Here is a 19,669-nt window from a genome sequence, read left to right on the forward strand (position 1 = left end):
GCAGTGTTTTTCTACATGGTTTCAACTATTTCCTTCCCCTGCTCTCTCCTTTCCCCCTCCCCTTTCTGACCCCATGTTTCTAGAGGACTGCAGGACTCCTGAGGATGGTGCTGTGCTCAGAAATGCTCTGTCACTTGTTTAAACTCATCAGTGGCCTGGTCGGTCTAGCCTTCTGTCCTTTTTAAATACAAGGGTAGTGGACTTAACCAGTGTGGTGGCTTCACTGAGTTCCCAGCCTCTACCTACCTGTCCCAGTACATAGACCAGGCACCGCTCTGTGGCAGTGCTTGGGAACTACACTTTCATCAGTAGCTTGGCGGCAGGAGAAAGTGGGTTGTCACTCTTGCCCACTGAATGCAGAAGTAGTATCATTCTCATTCCTTCCCTTCCCCTTTCTTTTCTTCCCTAAGGCAGCTTCTTTGAATGGGAAGATAGTGAGTTGGCCAAGCAATCTAGTGACATATAATCGAATATTCCTGCTATCACAGCGTTAACACTTTTGCATTATTAAGGGCTTCCCCAGATTTTATCTGGGGAAATAGATCTCCCTGTCTGAACGGGCTAGCTTCCCTAATCCTAACTTTGCTCCACGCCTCCTAACATCCTTAAAGAGACTTAAGTCCATTTGCCTTTCTTACTACCTGGAAGGCATCCTGCCCTTTGGAAGGAGCACTCCCTTTCTTTCTGGCTAGGATCCTTCTCCATGCATCCTTTCCTGTGATACCAAGAAAACACATATTTCCCCCCCCCTCCTTTTCCCCCCTTCACTGTGTTTTTCTGGACTCTTTAGTCCAATTCTTTCCTGCCCTTACCTGAACCCCTACTATCTTCCACAGTGCAATACCATACTCCGGTTTTCCTTGCTTTCTGCTACAGAATATCCTTTCTGGACTGTGGTAGGTAACATTTCAACTTCAGTAGACAGACTGTTTTCTTTTCTGGCAAATTGCAGGGGCTCTGTGTTTATAGGTGAATGTATACATAGTTCCTGTGCATTAGGCACTGCAGTATTAACCCCTTAAATTTTGTTGCCTTCTGAACAAGCATGGTATTGGCATTTCATGCTGTTTCTGTACTTTGGCCAGTACATTTAACACTCCTTATTCTCCTCTAATCACAGCACAATTACTGCATGTTGTGCAAAAAGCAGTGGGCTCTGAAAGTAGGGACTTTGTCCCTGTGATGCTCCATAAATAATTGTTGAGCAAATGAATGAGAGCAAGAGCAATTGACTGAAGGATTTTAAGTAGTGAAAAAAAAGTCTGAATGGTGAATAACAGATCAAACTAGAAGGCTTTGCATACTGTGTAAACAAAGTACTGAATCATATAAGCAACAAAGGCACCATTTAATCCAACCATTAATTTATGCAATTTAGAAAGGTATAATTTGAATCATGCAAAAAAGTACACATACCTTAAATGTACAGCTTGATGAATTTTTACATATGTATATATTTGGCAGTTACAGCTCAGATCCAGAAAATATTTCCAGAATCCCAGATGGGGTGAGGGTAGCTTTTATTTTTGGTTCACAACATTTTGAATACCAAGTCCCATGGTTGGTCTGTGGTATAACTAGGATTGGAATTATTACAGTTGTTCCTGGGATTAGCAAGTCTATAGACTTGAATAAAAACACTAGTTCATACCATCTAACCATGTGACAAAAATAATATTATGGTTAATGTTTATGAACCATCAGCATGCCTTGGCACTTTATATGCATGACTTCATTTTACCTGTTCCACCAGGTTTTGTCGCTGTCCTATTTTATAGATGCTAAAGGTTAGAAAGGTAAAGTCATTTGCCTCCAGTTCCACAGCTAGCAAATAGAGTTAGACTTCAATCCAGGACTGCCCTTCATCAGAGCCTGATTTCTTGTTGGTGATCAAATATCTGGTACCCAAGTTTAAACAACAAAAATGTTATGTCTTTATGGTGGGAGGTGATGATTCTGTTTGTTACCTGCACATGATGAATGCCTGTTTTAGGCATATTCTGAGCTGTGGCTTATTAGAATTATGAAAGTTCCGGAAAGAGGGTCTCTGGTTTTGTGACAGCCATGTCCAGAGTGATGTTGTTACTGAACTCAAGGGGCTCGCCACTTGGGGTGTTCTGTTCAAGAATGAGATATAGTTGTCACAAGGTAGTTTGATTTACTTGCAGCAAGGAAAGGAAACAGGATTTATATCCAAAGCTCTGTCTTGCCCAGATCTTGAGGCCCTTGATCTAACAGTGTTCCTTAGGATGGATCTCTATGAGACAAGAAGATGCTTTTCAGTAAGGATGACTCTTTAAAGTCTACATATAAAGTAAGACAATGGGCTCTACAGACAACTTTTGAAAACAGGACACAATATAGATGAAATGTGGACCTAAATATCCGGAAACTCCAAAATTAGTTTGTCTTAAAAATTAATATGAATGGAATAAGTGCTTGCCAGTGTTAGTAAAGTGGCAAACTTTTTACAACATTAAGATTGTTTCAGGAACTAAGACATCCAAAGAAAACATGAAACTTCCACAGCCACTAAATTTATTTTAATGGCCCTCAAAGTTGCTTAAACTACAAGTCTCCTAAAAGTGGTAATGTTTTAATTTGGTTTCACAATGCAAAAAGAACCCATCTCATTGAAAGAACTCTAGCTATTATGCATGACCTGGACATTTGAAAAATATAGTTATATTTGTCCATTATATTTTCAGACAAAGTGGGAACGACAGTGGGCACATTTTAGGGCATTTAGGCATAAGCTGGGAATACTCAATGAAATTCAGGTTTGTGAGATGAAAGCATGGCAAGAGGTATCAGATTGCTGTGGAGAAACATGTTTCAGGAAACTAATCTTAAAAATATATAAACAGCATGCTTTATCCCACTTGCTCGGCGAAAGGCTGCAGTTTTAAGTTGTTTAGAGTAGTCGGTACAAAGAATATTGTTGCCAGTTGTATTTACTTTCTGAAGAGGTGTGGGTGCCAAGAAGTGAGTTCAGGATTGTTTTGATATCTGTTTATTTTTAAATGGGGAATGGGGTAGTGATGGAAATGGCTTTCTACTCCAAGCTGCTCCTGTTGGTAAATGTTTCTTTTACAGACTTTGTTTAATAAATTATGCATTTAAGTGAAACCATCAATTGGGAAGTAGGATTATGGATACTGAATTCTATGATTGAAGTTAACCCTAAAATATAACTGTGGCAAGTGTCCCTCAAAAATAAAATAAATATGTAAGCAAGCAGATCATTGTTCTCAGCCTTTCTACCCCGCCCTCCTCAAACCAGGGGTTTCTTCAGTGTCCTGTGCAGAGTGCCTGTGTCTGTGTAGCTTTTTGGAGTTTGCATAGGTCGCCATGCCCAGGGCTGTCACTTAAGAACGCTGTGTCCCTGGAGCCAAGCGGTCCTGCTGCCAAGAACCTTTGCCTGAACAACGGCTGAACACCTCTGGCGTTGGTTCTTAGCGGTGAACTGCCTTCCTCCAAGTCATTCCCTCAGATTTTGTAATGAGCCAGTGGGCGGGGAGTGAAGGAGATAGCAGAACAGGGTGATGTCAGTGTCCTAGTTAGTGCTCTTCTGTAAGAATAGGCAACTAAGTCTCTCAGATTTTTGTGGTTGCTGTTGTTTCCTTGTTAAAAATCTTTTTTTAAAAAAAACTGAAATATAATACACAGACATTTATTTGGTTCACTAAGACGCTTCCCTTCTGACTGCTACCTGAACTGTGCTTCCTGCTGGTGATGATTTCAGAGGATAACAATTGGGAGGCTTTGCTAACGGAAGAGGGAAATTGAAATTAAGATAACAACAAGAATATCAGTGAAAGAATAAGTTGAGATCCCCATAAATGAAAGAATCCCGAAGTCGTGTTTCTTATGATAATATTATTCAAGGCCGGTGAAAAGACTAAGACGAGGCATGAGAAAAGAAGCGGGACATGCAGTCTTCGAGGCCTCTCTCTTGTCTCCGTTTGTTTTAACTACTTTGTTCTTGGGACTGATGCTTACGGTCGGGTTGCAAATAGACCTGAATTTTAATTTATTGCGTTTTCTTAGTTTTTCTTGATAGCTAGATTCTTAGGTGTATATATAAGTTAATTATGAGAACAACCTGCAGATGTTTTATAGTCTTCTTGCATATTTCAGATATGACAATTCAGATACTTAATTTTTTTTTCTCCATTTGAAAGCTGCTTCATTTAATGGGGAATTGACATAGTAGCGATAAGCCTTAATACAATGAAAATATTTTGATTAATTCTGGATATGTGGGATTTGATAAAGTTACATTGGTACTTGTTTAGGCAGACATGAATTTTAAAACAAGGTAATTTTTCTTACAGTCCTATTTTGTGACGGATTATGATCCAACCATCGAGGATTCCTACACAAAGCAGTGCGTGATAGATGACAGAGCGGCCCGGCTAGATAGTAAGTAATCTTCCTTTATTTGATAGTTCATATATCCTATTTTTAAAAACTAAGCTCTGATGTTTTTCTAGGTTAAATATAATAGAAATATTAGATAATCTTACACATAAGCCTGTCTCTTTCTTACGTTTTAATTGATAAATCTGCACATTGGGTAATTTAAATATTCCTCAGTAAATGTAAGGTAAAACAGCACCTGGATTGATCTTGTTCTGGGGAAACTAGTCCTATAACATTATAACTTGAAGTTGTGTTTATTGGGCTATTTGGGAAAAACATGTGAGGTTTTAGCTCTTTCTAGTGTTAGTAAAAAAAATTTTAGCTTCCATGGCCTAAAAAGGCTTTATTAGGCCATTGCTAGCAGAAAAAAAGAGGCCAGTCTTGGGGCATGGAGCCTACGCTACCAACAGCATGGCTGGGGGGGAGGGGGGGAAGGGGGAAGATAGCACGTCATCCGGAGTTTTGCAAGTGGTTAATACATTAGGTGTGGGGGGGAAAGATGTAAGTCATTCTGAAAAGGATTTCCATTGCCTATAGACCAAGGGGATGGGAGAAAGTGAAGCGGGCTAGTTCTGGGATAGGCCCAAGGAGTCCAAGGAAGAGGCGTCGGCTCCCGTGGGTTAGTGGTGGACAGCAGATTCGAAAATTCATGTGTAAATAAGAAGTGGGGCCCTGAAGGGTCCCAGGTTCGATTCTGGTCAAGGGCATGTGCCTTGGTTGCGGGCACATCCCCAGTCCTTGGTTGCGGGCACATCCCCAGTGGGGGGTATGCAGGAGGCAACTGATCGATGTTTCTAACTATCTCTCTCCCTCTCTGTAAAAAAATAAATAAAATATATTTAAAAAAAAAAGAAGTGGGGGCTCCTGGGGTTCTGTGGCGCCCCGCTGTTCTCTCTTTTGGGTAATTGTGGGAATAGCCACCTGGAAATTAATCCAAATCCCAGCAGATACACTGGAATGTGAGCCGTCTTTTGTCAGTCCTGGTCCACAGACTGACTGTCTCTCTCACTCTCTGGCAGCTGTAATTGTAATTTAGAATATCCAAGGATTTTCTTTTTCTTGTACTACCTTTTGGTAAAGCTTAAACTAAGTGAAGTAAATAAAGAAGAGCTTCAATATTTGTTAACTTGCTTAGAATTTATAGCACAGAGGCTTTAGCAAATATTTTTTTTGCTTGCCTAACACTTCACCTCTCCACAAAAGAAAGCCCTGTCCCTTTGACTAGTACAGTCCTTTCTTTCACAGAGATGAAGGAAACATTAGCACCTGCACTTGAAGTATGGTATTTGGGGTGTAAAGCAGAGTTTCCTTTTGAATTTATAGGTATCTTTTCCAGTTCTTTCCATGGAGGAAATAAACATTCAAATGAATTCAGAGGTTATCCGACTCCAACTGCCTAGATGTATTTGATATTTTTAACCTTGTAATTGGTATGCTAATATATTCTAACTACAAAATCAACCTGTGCTGATGAAGGTAATTCTGAAACTGGCTGCCATTAGAATATATATGTCTTTCATATTGAGAATAAAGTACTAGGAGGAGAAGAATTCCATTTCTTTTTAAAAAAATATATTTTATTGATTTTTACAGAGAGGAAGGGAGAGGGAGAGGGATAGAGAGTTAGAAACATCTATTCAGCTGCCTCCTGCACACTCCCTACTGGGGATGTGCCCGCAACCAAGGTACATGCCCTTGACCAGAACCGAGCCAAACGGTTTCTTTATCACACTAAGTATGACATGCTCTGAAGGACTCACATTAATTGGACCTGCCTTTGTGGGAGGCAATTTTTACATTGAAAACATGGACACAGTTACAGTTGTTGTTTTTTCTTTAGTTCTAGATACAGCAGGACAAGAAGAGTTTGGAGCTATGAGAGAACAGTATATGCGAACCGGCGAGGGTTTCCTGTTGGTCTTTTCAGTCACAGATAGAGGCAGGTTTGTACCAATATTAAAATGGAGATCTCTCTTCAGTCTAGACCAGCAGTCGCCAACTGGTGGTCCACGGACCACTGATGGTCCGTGAGGTCCGAAAGGTTGGCGACCGCGGGTCTAGACCACTGTTTTATTGAATTTGGATTTTCTGGTTTTTAGAAAGAAAAAGAAATAGAGTATTAAATGGGACATGGGACATATGCTGCTCCTTGGCCAAATTAATTGTTTTTCTTTTTTTAGTTTTGAAGAGATCTATAAGTTTCAAAGACAGATTCTCAGAGTAAAGGATCGTGATGAGTTTCCAATGATTTTAATTGGTAACAAGGCAGATCTGGATCATCAGAGACAGGTGAGAAGGAATTTTGCATTTGGGAAAACAGTTGTTTCTATGTAAGTGAGTGGATGTATTTAATGCAACAATTGAAAGTGCCATGATAGGAAGACTGTGCTGTTTGACACAGCACACTGTTTATAGAAGTCACAATAGGTAAGAAATAAAAAGGTAGTAGATTTGGGGAAATTAAGTTTTCACATTTTTTTGCGCAGAGCTTTAGTGGACTGTATAAACCTACAAGTATTTATACTAGCTCCAGTTCACATGTTATAATTTCTTGGGTAACATCCAAAGCTCTAATTTAGTTAGACATTCTTAAAATTACCCCCAAAGGCCTAATTTATTCATTATTAGCGCTAAATTACTTTCTTGTAGAGAGTGGATTTGATTTAAATGACAGGACTTGATTTTTTTTCTAAGTCCCGTTAATGACCGAATTTTCTGTTAATTTTTCACATTGGCTAGCTCTACCACTAGTAACCAGCAAGAAAAAAATATTTTCAGTATTTAGTTGCAGGCTGGTTTATACTAACTTAATTCTTTTTTTTTAAATTTTCTTTATTGATTAAGGTATTACATATGTGTCCTTATTCCCCCATTGCCCTCATGCCCTCACCCCCCCTGTTGTCTGTGTCCATTGGCTAGGCTTACATGCATGCATACAAGTCCTTTGGTTGATCTCTCCTCCTTACCCCCACCCTCCCATGCCTTCCCTCTGAGGTTTGATGGTCTGATCGATGCTTCCCTGTCTCTGGATCTGTTTTTGATCATCAGTTTATGTTGTTCATTATATTCCACAAATGAGTGAGATCAGGTGATATTTATCTTTCTCAAACTGAGTTATTTCACTTAGCATAATGCTATCCAGATCCATCTATGCTGTTGCAAATGATAGGAGTTCCGTCCTTTTCACAGCAGTGTAGTATTCCATTGTGTAGATATACCACAGTTTTTTAATCCATTCATCTGCTGATGGGTATTTAGGCTGTTTCCAAATCTTAGCTATTGTAAATGGTGCTGCTATGAACATAGGGGTGCATATATCCTTTCTGATTGGGGGCACTAGTTTCTTGGGATATATTCCTAGCAGTGGGATCCCTGAGTCAAATGGGAGTTCCATTTTTAACTTTTTGAGGAAACTCCATACTGTCTCCCACAGTGGCTGCACCAGTCTGCATTCCCAACCAGCAGTGCATGAGGGTTCCTTTTTCTCCGAATTCTCTCCAGCACTTGTTGTTTGTTGATTTGTTGATGATAGTTATTCTGACAGGTGTGAGATGGTACCTCATTGTTGTTTTGATTTGCATCTCTTGGATGTTTAGTGACTTTGAGCATGTTTTAGCATGTTTTCATATGTCTCTTGGCCTTCTGTATGTCCTCTTTCAAAAAGTATCTATTTAGGTCCATTGCCCATTTTTTGATTGGATTGTTTATCTTCCTTTTGTTAAGTTGTATGAGTTCCCCGTAAATGTTGGAGATTAAACCCTTATCAGACATAACATTAGCAAATATGTTCTCCCATGCAGTGGGCGTTCTTGTTGTTTTGTTGATGGTTTCTTTTGCTGTGCAGAAGCTTTTTATTTGGATGTAGTCCCATTTGTTTATTTTCTCTTTAGTTTCCATTGCCCTAGGAGCTGTATTGGTGAAGATATTGCTTCGGCATATGCCTGAAATTTTGCTGCCTGTGGATTCCTCTAAGATTTTTATGGTTTCCCGTCTTACATTTAAGTCCTTTATTCATTTTGATTTTATTTTTGTATATGGTGTAAGTTGGTGGTCTAGTTTCATTTTTTTGCATGTATCTGTCCAATTTTCCCAACACCATTTATTGAAGAGGCTGTCTTGACTCCATTGTATGCTCTTGCCTCCTTTGTCAAATATTAATTGAGTATAATGGCTTGGGTTGATTTCTGGGTTCTCTGTTCTGTTCCATTCGTCTATATGTCTGTTCTTGTGCCAGTACCAGGCAGTTTTGAGAATCGTGGCTTGGTAATATAGCTTGATATCTACTTTCTCATTCTTAAACTTACAACACTTTCTTCCCCTTCCTCTCAGTTTGTATGAGTGATATTTTTCTGTTTCACTGAGAAGTTTCTACATGTCCGATCTCCACATGAACTAACCTCAGTGCACATGTATCCCACCAATTCTTCCTTCCCCCACTTACATGGATAAACCCTTCACCTCTGTCTGACCAGCCCCTCCTGTAGCACTGGGTCCTGTTCCTTCTCACCAGCTCGTGGGCACCGCCCCAGTGATTGTTTCATTTGAGTTGCTGCATTTCTCTCCTGCGTGGTCATTCCCATTAGCATACAACATGCTACAGTCTTTAAAACAAAAAGGAATGATAGCAAATACTTGTTCTCAATCTGACATTTCTCTCCAGGTACTTTTTTGCTGCTCCACCCCATAGCAAAACTCCTTAAAAGCATTGTACACTTGCTCCCTCTGCTTTCTTTCCTGCCATTCTTGCTGGCGCTGACTTCTGGCATGCAGTGCCCCAGTCAAGGTCACCACTTACGCAGATGTCAGTGACATTTGACACAGTTGCTCACATTCTCCTCTTTGAAACACTGTTTACTTAGCTCTGAGACACCATTCCCTCCCCTTCTCCTCTCCTCTGCAGTGGCCTTTGTTGGCTCCTCCCCACCTTATCTTTCTAGGGTGTCTTAGGGCCCAGGGATGTACAAGGACAAACGTGCCTCCCAGCCTTGAGGGCCATACTCAACTACATTTGAAATTGAAATGTTACCTTTTTAAAATCTCTTCAAAATTAAAGGTGATGTTCTGTAATGTCTTGGCACCCTTAATTGCTCTACTGTCTGAGCCCGGACAGGCCATAGGAACTCTCTCCACCCCCCCACCCCCCGCCCCCTTTTAGAAATGCTTACATTTTGGTCATCTCCAGGTTCTTAGTAACCAGTCAGACTTGCTCATAGTTGTTGACCTAGCTCATTCATCTTTGCCTTTGTCTTAGACACGATCTTTTGGACTTTCTCTAGCTTCTAGCCTATTTTCTCTTTGATAGCAAATGCCAGTTCCCCATGTTCTCTGAGTGTGTGCTCAGCCTTGGGCTTCCTGCCACTGGCCCCTGAGACTAAACCCATGAGGGAGGGGAGATTAGCCAGAAGCAGCTTCGCCTGCTTCCTTTGGCTTCGTATCTCCGTAGACTTGTTCTTTCATCTATTCAAAATTTATTGAACTCTTTTTCCAGACACTGACAACAGAGCAGTAGGAAAAAACAAAATCACTGAAGTTTATAGAAAGAGATTTATAGAATTTGAATGGTTATTTAGCATTACCACATACCTGATCCCTTAGAGATGCATTGATCATTTTGTTTATCCTACCAAAAGTTCAGGGAGAACACATAGGTAACTGATTGGCTTGCTCGTGCTAAAATGTAAGAGTAGGTAAGTATGACAGCACACTGATGCTGAAACTTAATACAGCAGTGTGTGGTCTCGGGCTGTGGACTTTACGAACCTACGATTTCAAGTTCCTTGTCCTTCAGACAGCTCTGTCTAGAATGCACTGTCGTTAGCCCCCTTTTCCTCCCTGACTTGCCTTAGCTTGTCCCTTTCTTTCCACTTCGTTAGGTGTTTAATTGCTAGTGGCCCACGTCAACTCCCAGTGAGGGGCGTGCAGGAGGCTGCCGATTGTTTCTCTCCCTCACCCTTCCTCTCTCTCTCAAAAAATAAATAACAAAATTAAAATAAATATATATATATAAAAACAACAATAAAGGAACTCATTACACTTATAATAATAGCTACCTAAATGTGCTAACTCCTCCTGTTTGTCAGTACCTGGACCACAGTGTGCCCCTGCCGCCTCCCAGGACAAAGAACTCATCCCCCTCTAACAGTAGAGCAAGGGTCGTCTAGCCTTACCTGTTCGTGCCTTGACTGCATCTCAAAGGTTTGTCAACTGTTGACTTGAAGTACGTGCACCGAGGGCCTCTCAGTTTCCACCTGTTGGTTTTGTTCATGCTTTATCCTTAGCACATAGAACAAAGATGCACTCAGTAAATATTTGCTGAATGAATGAATCGGCATCAACGAATCAAGATGTGGTATTAATGTAATGACTCTTTCTACATAATAGGTTTGAAAAACAAGTTTTGCTTCTGTAAACTTAGGTTATTCATTAACTACACACATCCCGAAATAAGTATTACAAGTGCTGTGGTCTGTTCCATTTAAGCCCAGTTTGTTTTAATAAAGTTGCTCTCATCATTCCCAATTTGGTCTTCTCTCTTTGGAAATATGTAATATTACATAAGTTCATAATATTGTAGATTTCTGCTACTATACATTGTGCCTTGGAATAGTCTCCCTGGAGGTTTCTAAATGTAGATCAGTGAATTTGTTGCAGCAGATTCACTTCAGTTGTTTAAAACAAAACATTTCTAGATAGGCCTCAGACCTACCAAATCAGAATATCCAGGGGATAAGGCTGAGTATTTGGCATCTTTATAAAACTCTCTGAGGAACCTCTAAGAAAGCCTTGTTTGTGAGTCTTCAAGCTTCTGTCAATTTCTGGCTTCGCAGTGCTGTGGCTTCGCTTTGTTCCACGTGATGTTCATTTTCTTTGTGTTGGTGGTAGCAATGCTATTTCCACTCAGTTAAAATTAGGCTACACCCGTGAGCTCGACATCAACTTTATATGTGGTTAGAGAGTTCTTGAGCAGAAATATGGTTGTACAAACTTTGCTGACCTTAATTCCTGGAAGACAGTGGTGTGAGACCATGCTTTAAAAATAAATAAATTAAGCACATACACAGTCTTAGCAGTGGGATTGTTTTATCATCTAGACCATTAATTTGTTAATTTTCTTACTGTCTATAAAGACAGGTCATTTGCTGTTCCCCACTAGCTGAATTACATTATGCAGGGGGAATAAGGCAAACTACCTTTTTGAAGAATAATTGAGCGGAAAGACAAATAGAAAATTCTTAAGGACACATATTTTCCTTCCCCAGTCAAATTTCTATTAATAAAGGAAGTTGTTGAGATGAACTTGTCTCAAATATTTATTTTTACTTTTCTCCCTATATCATCTTTTTAAAAAATATATATATTTTATTGATTTTTTCCAGAGAGGAAGGGAGAGGGATAGAGAGTTAGAAACATCGATGAGAGAGAAACATCGATCAGTTGCCTCCTGCGCACCCCCCACTGGGGATGTGCCTGCAACCAAGGTACATGCCCTTGACTGGAATCGAACCAGGGACCCTTCAGTCCACAGGCCGACGCTCTATCCACTGCCAAACCGGTCAGGGCCCTATATCATCTTTTATTTCAAGGTGTAGTTACTTGATTGGTCATATTCACTAACATATGTTTATTTAGTTAACTACTTTGCCCTCTTCTAGGCTCTTGATTTACAAAGACAAGTATTCCTTATTCCCTAGCTACAAAGAACACAATGTCAGGAGACGAGATAATAGCAGAAGAACAAGAAACCTAAACCAAAAATTACAGTGTAGTGTAGTGTGTTAACCTTAGCACAGCCACGGCAGGGTGTGACGGGAGTCCTGGCAGGCTCTTCTAAAACAACATCCACACTAAGGAGAAATTGCTGATTGTTTCAGTCTTAAAGTATTAGTAAGAAACAAATTAAGAGTATAGAGTTGGGAGGTCTCTTCCAGAGAGAAGGAACAGAATTTGTGACAACATGAGGATATTTTTATAGGAAGGAATTTACCATGTCAATTTATTTTTAAAGGACATTTAAAAAATATATGTTTTCTAAATTCTTGGCTTCATGAAACTTTCTTACTTGGTTTCCTTACTTGTTAATTGATTGCTAAATCAGATTGGTTTATATTTCAAAACCATAGGTCTTATGGTGCATATGCTATTTTGAAGAGAGGAAGGGTAAATTTAAAAATTACATAAACTTGAAACCTGCCTGCCACCCTTTTGGAACACAACAGGGTATAAAGTGTTATGAAGTACTTGTTAGATGTATATGCATTAATGTAATAATAACCTAATGGTATTTCATTGAGGTTGCTGAATTTGGGGAATGGAATTTATTAAATTGGGAGAACAAACTACCTGAAAAGATTAGAGAGAACAATGCCTTGAGCTCAGATAGGGTCAGAAATAATTCATAATCTGATTGGTCTGAGTGGAAAACCTCATAATTCTTGGAGTATTGAATGGTGTTTTGTTTCACTAGTGGGGCAGAATTAGCCCTAGACTAAATGCTGTTCTGGCACTGTATAACAAAAAGGATCAAACTTCCCAAATAACTGAATCTCAAAAGAAGGCTCAAAACATTTATAGGAATACAAACTATCCAGAACTTAGTAGGTCAAAGTCCAGTACCCAACCATTCACTCAAAAATTACTAGGCATGTAAAGAAGCAGGAAAATATGACTCATAATAGGAAAAAAAAATAGTGAATAGAAACAGACCCAGAAATGACACAGATAACATAATTAGTGAACACAGACATTAAAACATATTCCTATATTAAAGGAGCTAGAGAAAAGACTGAATATGTTAACTATAGACATGAAGATGTATAAAGATCAAAATAGAACTCCCAGAAATTAGATCTACAATGTCTGAGATTAACAGCAAAAATAAAGGATGACAAATTTTTAAGTTTGATGAAAACCATAAACTTGTATATCTAAGAAGCTCAGCAAACCGTGAGTACAAGAAGTATGAAGAAAATGACAATAAGGCATATTATCATGAAATTGTTTAAAACTCGAGATAAAGAGAGAATCTGAAAAATGACAAGAGGAGTGAAGATAAAGATGCGACCAGTCGTCATAGTTTCTCATGGGAAACAATGCAAACCAGACTGGAGTGACCCAACATCTTCGAAGTACTGAAAGAAAAAACTGTTGCCTAGAATTCAATACCCACTAAACATTCATTTCAAAAATGAAGGTGGAAAAAAAGACTTTTCCCAGGTATACAAAAAGTGAAAGAATTCATTACCAGCAGACCTGTATTATAAGAAAAATAAAAGAAGAGAAATTACACCAAATGGAAATCTGGATCTATACAAAGAAATGAAGAGCACCAAAAATGGTAATTATGTGGACAAATGTAAATTACTTTTGTTATTTAAATCTCTAAAACAATTGAATGTTCAAAGCAAGAATAATAGCAATGTATTGTGAGGTAAAAGGTAATTAAAAAAAGGCAGAAAGGAGAAACATACTCATTTTGTAATAAGATTCTTAAACTATACATGAAGTGGTACAATGTCATTTGAATTAGATTGCGATGAGTGAAAATGTGTATTATAAACTCTAAAGCAATCATTAAAATAACATAATAAGTATGCAGTTCATTAATCAACATAGGAAATAATATGGAATCATTAAAAAAACACAGTTAATCCACAACAAGGCAGAAAAAGGAAAAGTAGGACAAAGAACAAATAGGATGGACAGGAAACAAATTTCAAGGTGATTCAACTATATCAACAGTAACATTAAATGTAAATAGTGTGAACACCTCAATTGAAAGGCAGATATTGTCAGATTGGATAAACAAAGCAAGACCCTACCAGAAATCTACTTTAAATGTGAAGACACAAATAGGTTAAAAATAAAAGGTTGGGCTAAAATATACCATTGTAACACTAATGAAAAAACAGTTGGCGCTGGTCAGTGTGGCTCAGTTGGTTGAGCATCGTCCTGTGCACCAAAAAGTCGCCAGTTTAATTCCTGGTCAGGGCATATGTATGAGTTGTAGGTTTGTTCCCTGGTTGGTTGGGGTGCGTGCAGGAAGTAGCTGATCGATGTTTCTCTCTCTTTTTCTCTCTCTCTCCCTCTCCCTTCTCTCTAAAAAATCAATAAAAACATAAAAAAACACACAGTTGAAATGGCTCTATAAATATCAAAGTAGATTTCATAGCAAATAATATTACCAGGAATAAAGAGGATTGTGTCATAATGATAAAGAGGTTAATTCATCAAGAGAACATAACAATCCTAAATATTCATGTACCTGATAGCAGCTTCAAAATTCTTGAAGCAAAAATTGAAAGAACTACAAAGAGAAATGGACATATTTATACTAAGAGTCAGAAATTTCAGCACCCCTCTCTCACTAGTTGGCCGAGCAAGCAGAAAGAAAATCAATAGTGAGATATATAGGTGGCTTGAACAACACTATCAAACAACTTATCCTTAATGACATTTAATGAACACTTCACCTAACAATAGCAGAATGCACATCTTTTGAAATGTGAGTGGATCACAGAACAAATCTCAATAAATTTAAAGGGATTCTAATGAGACAGCATATATTTTGTTTTAATTCCATAGTGGAATTAAATTGGAAATCAATAAAAAGGAAATCTAAGTAATCTCCAAATATGGGGAAACTACATACTTCAAGTCCTTGATAAAAAAAAACAAAAAACACCCAAAGGGAAATTACAAAGCATTATAAACTGAACGAAAATTAAAACAACATATCAAAATTTATGGGAGCTACTGAAGAAGTATATAAAGAAGTTTATAGGACTAAATGCTTTTATTAGGAAAGAAAGGTCTCAGTGAAATGACTTCCACCTTAAAAACTAAAAGAAAAAGAGTAAGTTAAAGCCATACTAATCAGAAGAATGGAAAGCAATGAAATGGAAAATAGAAAACACAGGGGAAAAAACCCAGACTGATTTTTAGAAGGTCAGTGACAAATCTGGCTAGAATGGTAAAAAGGAGAGAAGACACAGTTACCAACATCAGTAATGGGAAAGATACCATCACTTCAGATCTTATAAATATATAAATATTTAAGAAATAATGAAGAAATACTATAAACAACTTTATACTAATAAACTAATAACTATACATGTTAGATGAAATAGACATATTCCTTGGAAGGTGCAAATTACCAAAGCTCACTCAACCTGAACAGTACTGTATCGATAAAATAAATTTAATTTGTTGTAAGAACTTTCCCTCAAACAAAACCACAAACCTAGATGGGATCTTTAGTGAATTATATAGAAACAATTTTGCTGAAACTGTTCCAGAAAATTGAAGAAGAGAGAATTCTGTCCCACTCATCATATGAAGCAGCATTGTTCTGATACTAAAACCAGACAAAGGTGTAAGAAAACTACAATCCAACATCTCTCATGAACAGAGATGTAAAACAGATTTTTAACAAATAGAATTCAACAATATATGGAAAGGACAGTGCATCATCCCTTAAGTGGGGAATGCAGTATTGGTTTAACATGTGGAAATGAATTCATATAATTCACCATATCAACAAACTAAAAAAGGGAAAAGGAAAAAATCATATGATCTCAATAGACACAGAAAAAAAGAACATTTGACAAAATCCAACATCCATTCCTGATGAAAACACTTTGCAAATGGAATAGTGAGGACCTTGGTTAGCCTGATGACGAAGGACATCTCATGTCAATTAGCATAAGGTGTTTGATAGTGTGGTTCAGGCCGTCTGTGTCACTACTGATTTTCTTTCTTCTTGCTCAGTTATTGAGAAAGGGATGCTGAAATTTCTGCTGTTATAGGTACATAAAACCCTACCTGCAACAAACAGCACACGTAAAGGTGAAAGACCAAATGCTTTGTCACTACGATCAGAAACAAGTCGAAAGTACCCCTCACACCACTGATATCATTGTCCTGGCGGTTCTAGGCAGTGAGCTAAGGCAAGAAAAAAGAAAAGGCATCCACGTCAGAAAGGAAGCAATAAAACTTTTTATTAGCAAATGACATAAGCTGTTTATGTAGAAAGGCTATTACCAAAGAACACCTAGATAAATGAGTTTAGCGTGTTTCCAGGGTGTAACACAAATACACAGAAGTTATGATCTTATTTTTGTAGAGAAAAAGGTATATCATTGAAAAACCAGAAGAATGTGCTTCTCTATGGGTGACAGGCTCCTAATCTTCCTTTTCTGTTTTCCCATACCTTTTTTCTAACTTTTTTGCAAGTGTTTACTTTTGTGATAATGACAGCAATAAAGTCTTTTTTCAAAAACATACCTTTCAGCCCCACTACGTAAATGTAAATGTAATATGGTTTAATAATTTTAGGCAAATGTCACTATTCTGACCTTTTACATTTTAAATATATAGGGTATCTACTTAGTTCAGTTAATGTGTTCTTATTCCGGTCTACCGTTTTCTGTCATCAGCTCTGGCATGGCACCCTTCCCTGCCTGTCTTCCTTTGCCTCTTAATGTAAGAAAGGCATTGTAAAGGCTCGTGGTCCTATTTATTGTTCATTTTTTCCACATATTTGTGGAGCATCTCCTATGTACCGGGTACTGGGAAGTGCAGAAGTGAAAAAGACCCCAAGCCTCCTGAGGCTTGTCCTCCTCCCCATCTCTCACCTCTTGTCGTTTTCTTTCTTGGTTTGCTGTACCCAGCCATTCTAGGCTTCTTTCAGTTCCCGGAACTTGGAAAGCACATTCCCCACTGTGGCCCTTGCTCACCGTGCCATTTCCTTTGTCAGGGATACCTCCTCACCCCACCCCCAGCTAGCTCCATATTCTTTATTTAGTTCTTAGTTTAAATATCACTTCCTCAGGGAAGCTTTCCCTGACCAGCCGGACAGGGTTACAGATTCTCATAGCATCTTGACCTTTACCTTCCCAGATTTATCACTGTTGTGTTTAATACTTTTTGGTAACCTCTAGACTGAAGTCGTGCTCCTGTCACAGGTGTGCGCTCCTGAGTTCGGCAGAGCTGGGCTTCAGTGTGTGCTGAACTGTTAAGTCCTTTTGTGATAGACCAGCTTGTCCTCTGGGTGTATTAACAGTGCAACCGTGGCTGAGGGTTAGATGGAGCAGATGTCACTGTTAATACAGTACCTCACACACTACTCTTGGAATTTCAGGTAACACAGGAAGAAGGACAGCAGTTAGCACGGCAACTGAAGGTGACTTATATGGAGGCATCTGCAAAGATTAGGATGAATGTAGATCAAGCTTTCCATGAACTTGTCCGGGTTATAAGGTAAGCAAAGTACATTCTAGAAATTTGTTTTAATTTATTGGATTTGACAGGTAATCACACCGTGCTTTTCAAAACCATTAACAGGGGGACCATTAAATGTTTTTCAGTAAGAAAGGAAATTATATGTAGAAATGATTCTGATTTGGGGATTAATACATGTGTTAAAATTTTTAATTAAGTACATTTTATATTCTAGGTACCTCCTGCATATAAACCCTACTTTAATTAAATTGAAGTGGAGAGTCCACATAGGAGTTTTGAAAAGAATCTATGCAATTTCCAAAGGTGGTGGTGTGAGGATAGCGATGACGGCAGCTGATGTTTAAGGGTAGTTTCTGGCAGATGCTGGGCTAAGTGCTTTACGTGTATTATTACATTTAATCCTCACCATAACCCAGTAAGTCAGATACTTTCATTTATCCCCACTTTCCGATGGGGAGACAGGTACAGAGAAGTTAACTAACTTGTCCAAAGCTTGGGCATATTAAATGGGGACTTGAATCCACAGTTCTGAGTCCAGACTGTGCTCTTAGCTTTGCTTCTTGCCCAGCTCCTCCCAGCGAAGAGTAATCGAGTGGTAGATACTGAGCGTCCCCATGGGTCATGGAGTGTAATCCAGACTACAAAGAGTCTTTCTGTTAGCTGGCCTAGGAGGCCCCTGTGGTTCAGAAAGTGTTAATGGGTTCCAGGAAGCTTGTGGTGATGGGTGAAGTCCACTGGAGTTTCTGTATGTTTGTGCGAAGAGATTAGGGTGCTTCCTTGAGCAGGGTTTGATTTGGTTATTTTGAGTCTATGCCTAGCCCCTAGCATACTCCCTGCTCTCTAGATCTACTGGGTTCTCTGCTAGTTAGATAGTTTGACAGGTCTGTGGAGTAGGCTCATGTTAATTGTGTATCTACTCGTAAGCTGACGTGACCTCTGAACTTCTTATAATTTTTAGCCCTTGCCTGAGCGTTCTCTGTGGAGGGTGGTCGGTGAGGTAAAGATTATATATTTTTTACTAGTTTGTTAAAAATCTGAGGCCTGTTACTTTTTAATGAATACAGAGTCTAGATTTGCGAGAGGAAAGAGTTCTGGAGATGGATGGTGGTGATAGTTATATAACATGAATATTTTTAAATGCCACTGAACTGGACACTTAAAAATGGATAAGATGTAAATTTTATGTCATGTGTATTGTAACATACACAGAGATGAACTAGTCCTTCTTAAAATAATTTTTACTGCCTTTTTGAAATATTTTGTCTTTGGATTTGATTCTCAGAATCTGTTTATATCCATCCATCCCTCAGGAGTGAGGAGAAGGTAGGGCAGGCTTTCTAATGCTAGGTATTGTTAGGCGTATAAACACTACACAGGCCTAACTGGTTTTGCTCAATGGTTAGAGTGTCAGCCCTTGGACTGAAAGGTCTTGGGTTCAATTCTGGTCAAGGGCACATACCTCAGTTGCAGGCTCAATCCCTGGCCCCAGTTGGGGTGCGTACAGGAGGCAGCCAATCGATGTATCGCTCTCACATTGATGTTTCTCTCTCTGTCTCTTCCCCACCCTTCCACTCTTTAAAAATCAATGAAAAAATAGCCTTGGGTGAGGAGTAAAACAATAGGTAAACATAACACGATCTTCTTAAAGCCTCATAGCAACTGTAAAAGGTGGGTTTTTATTATTCCCTTCTAAAACATGGAGGTTCAGAGAGGTCAACTAACTTGTTTAGTACTGACTTGTAGCTAGTAGGTGGTAGGATATGGATAAGAGCATGGATAGCCCTAGCTGGTTTGCTCGGTGGACTGAATGAAAGGTCCCAGGTTAGATTCCAGTCAAGGGCACATGCCTGAGTTGCAGGCTTGATCCCCAGTAGGGGGTGCGTCCAGGAGGCAGCTGATCAGTGATTCTCATCATTGATGTTTCTATCTCTCTCTCCCTCTCCCTTCCTCTCTGAAATCAATTTAAAAAAAAAAAGAACATGGATAAATACCTCATAAGGGTAAT

At 38.9% G+C, this 19,669-nt stretch overlaps 1 protein-coding gene across 4 annotated transcripts in view; it reads left to right on the forward strand.

Moving 5' to 3' along the window:
- The window catches only part of RRAS2 (RAS related 2), a 36,835-nt gene that overhangs the window by 15,285 nt on the left and 1,881 nt on the right, over window positions 1-19,669 (forward strand). For all 4 annotated transcript variants that reach the window (XR_002829495.1, XM_014456576.1, XM_014456578.2 and 1 more), the window contains exons 2-5: window positions 4,338-4,425; window positions 6,266-6,368; window positions 6,606-6,714; window positions 17,564-17,682. Coding sequence is in view for 3 of the 4 variants with exons in the window: in XM_014456576.1 (XP_014312062.1) it covers window positions 4,338-4,425; window positions 6,266-6,368; window positions 6,606-6,714; window positions 17,564-17,682 (419 nt within the window). In the remaining variant the exon portion in view is untranslated. The remainder of the gene's footprint in view (window positions 1-4,337; window positions 4,426-6,265; window positions 6,369-6,605; window positions 6,715-17,563; window positions 17,683-19,669) is intronic.

This window comes from Myotis lucifugus, unplaced genomic scaffold, assembly GCF_000147115.1.
Source record: "Myotis lucifugus unplaced genomic scaffold, Myoluc2.0 scaffold_61, whole genome shotgun sequence".
Classification (NCBI taxonomy): Eukaryota; Metazoa; Chordata; class Mammalia; order Chiroptera; family Vespertilionidae; genus Myotis; species Myotis lucifugus.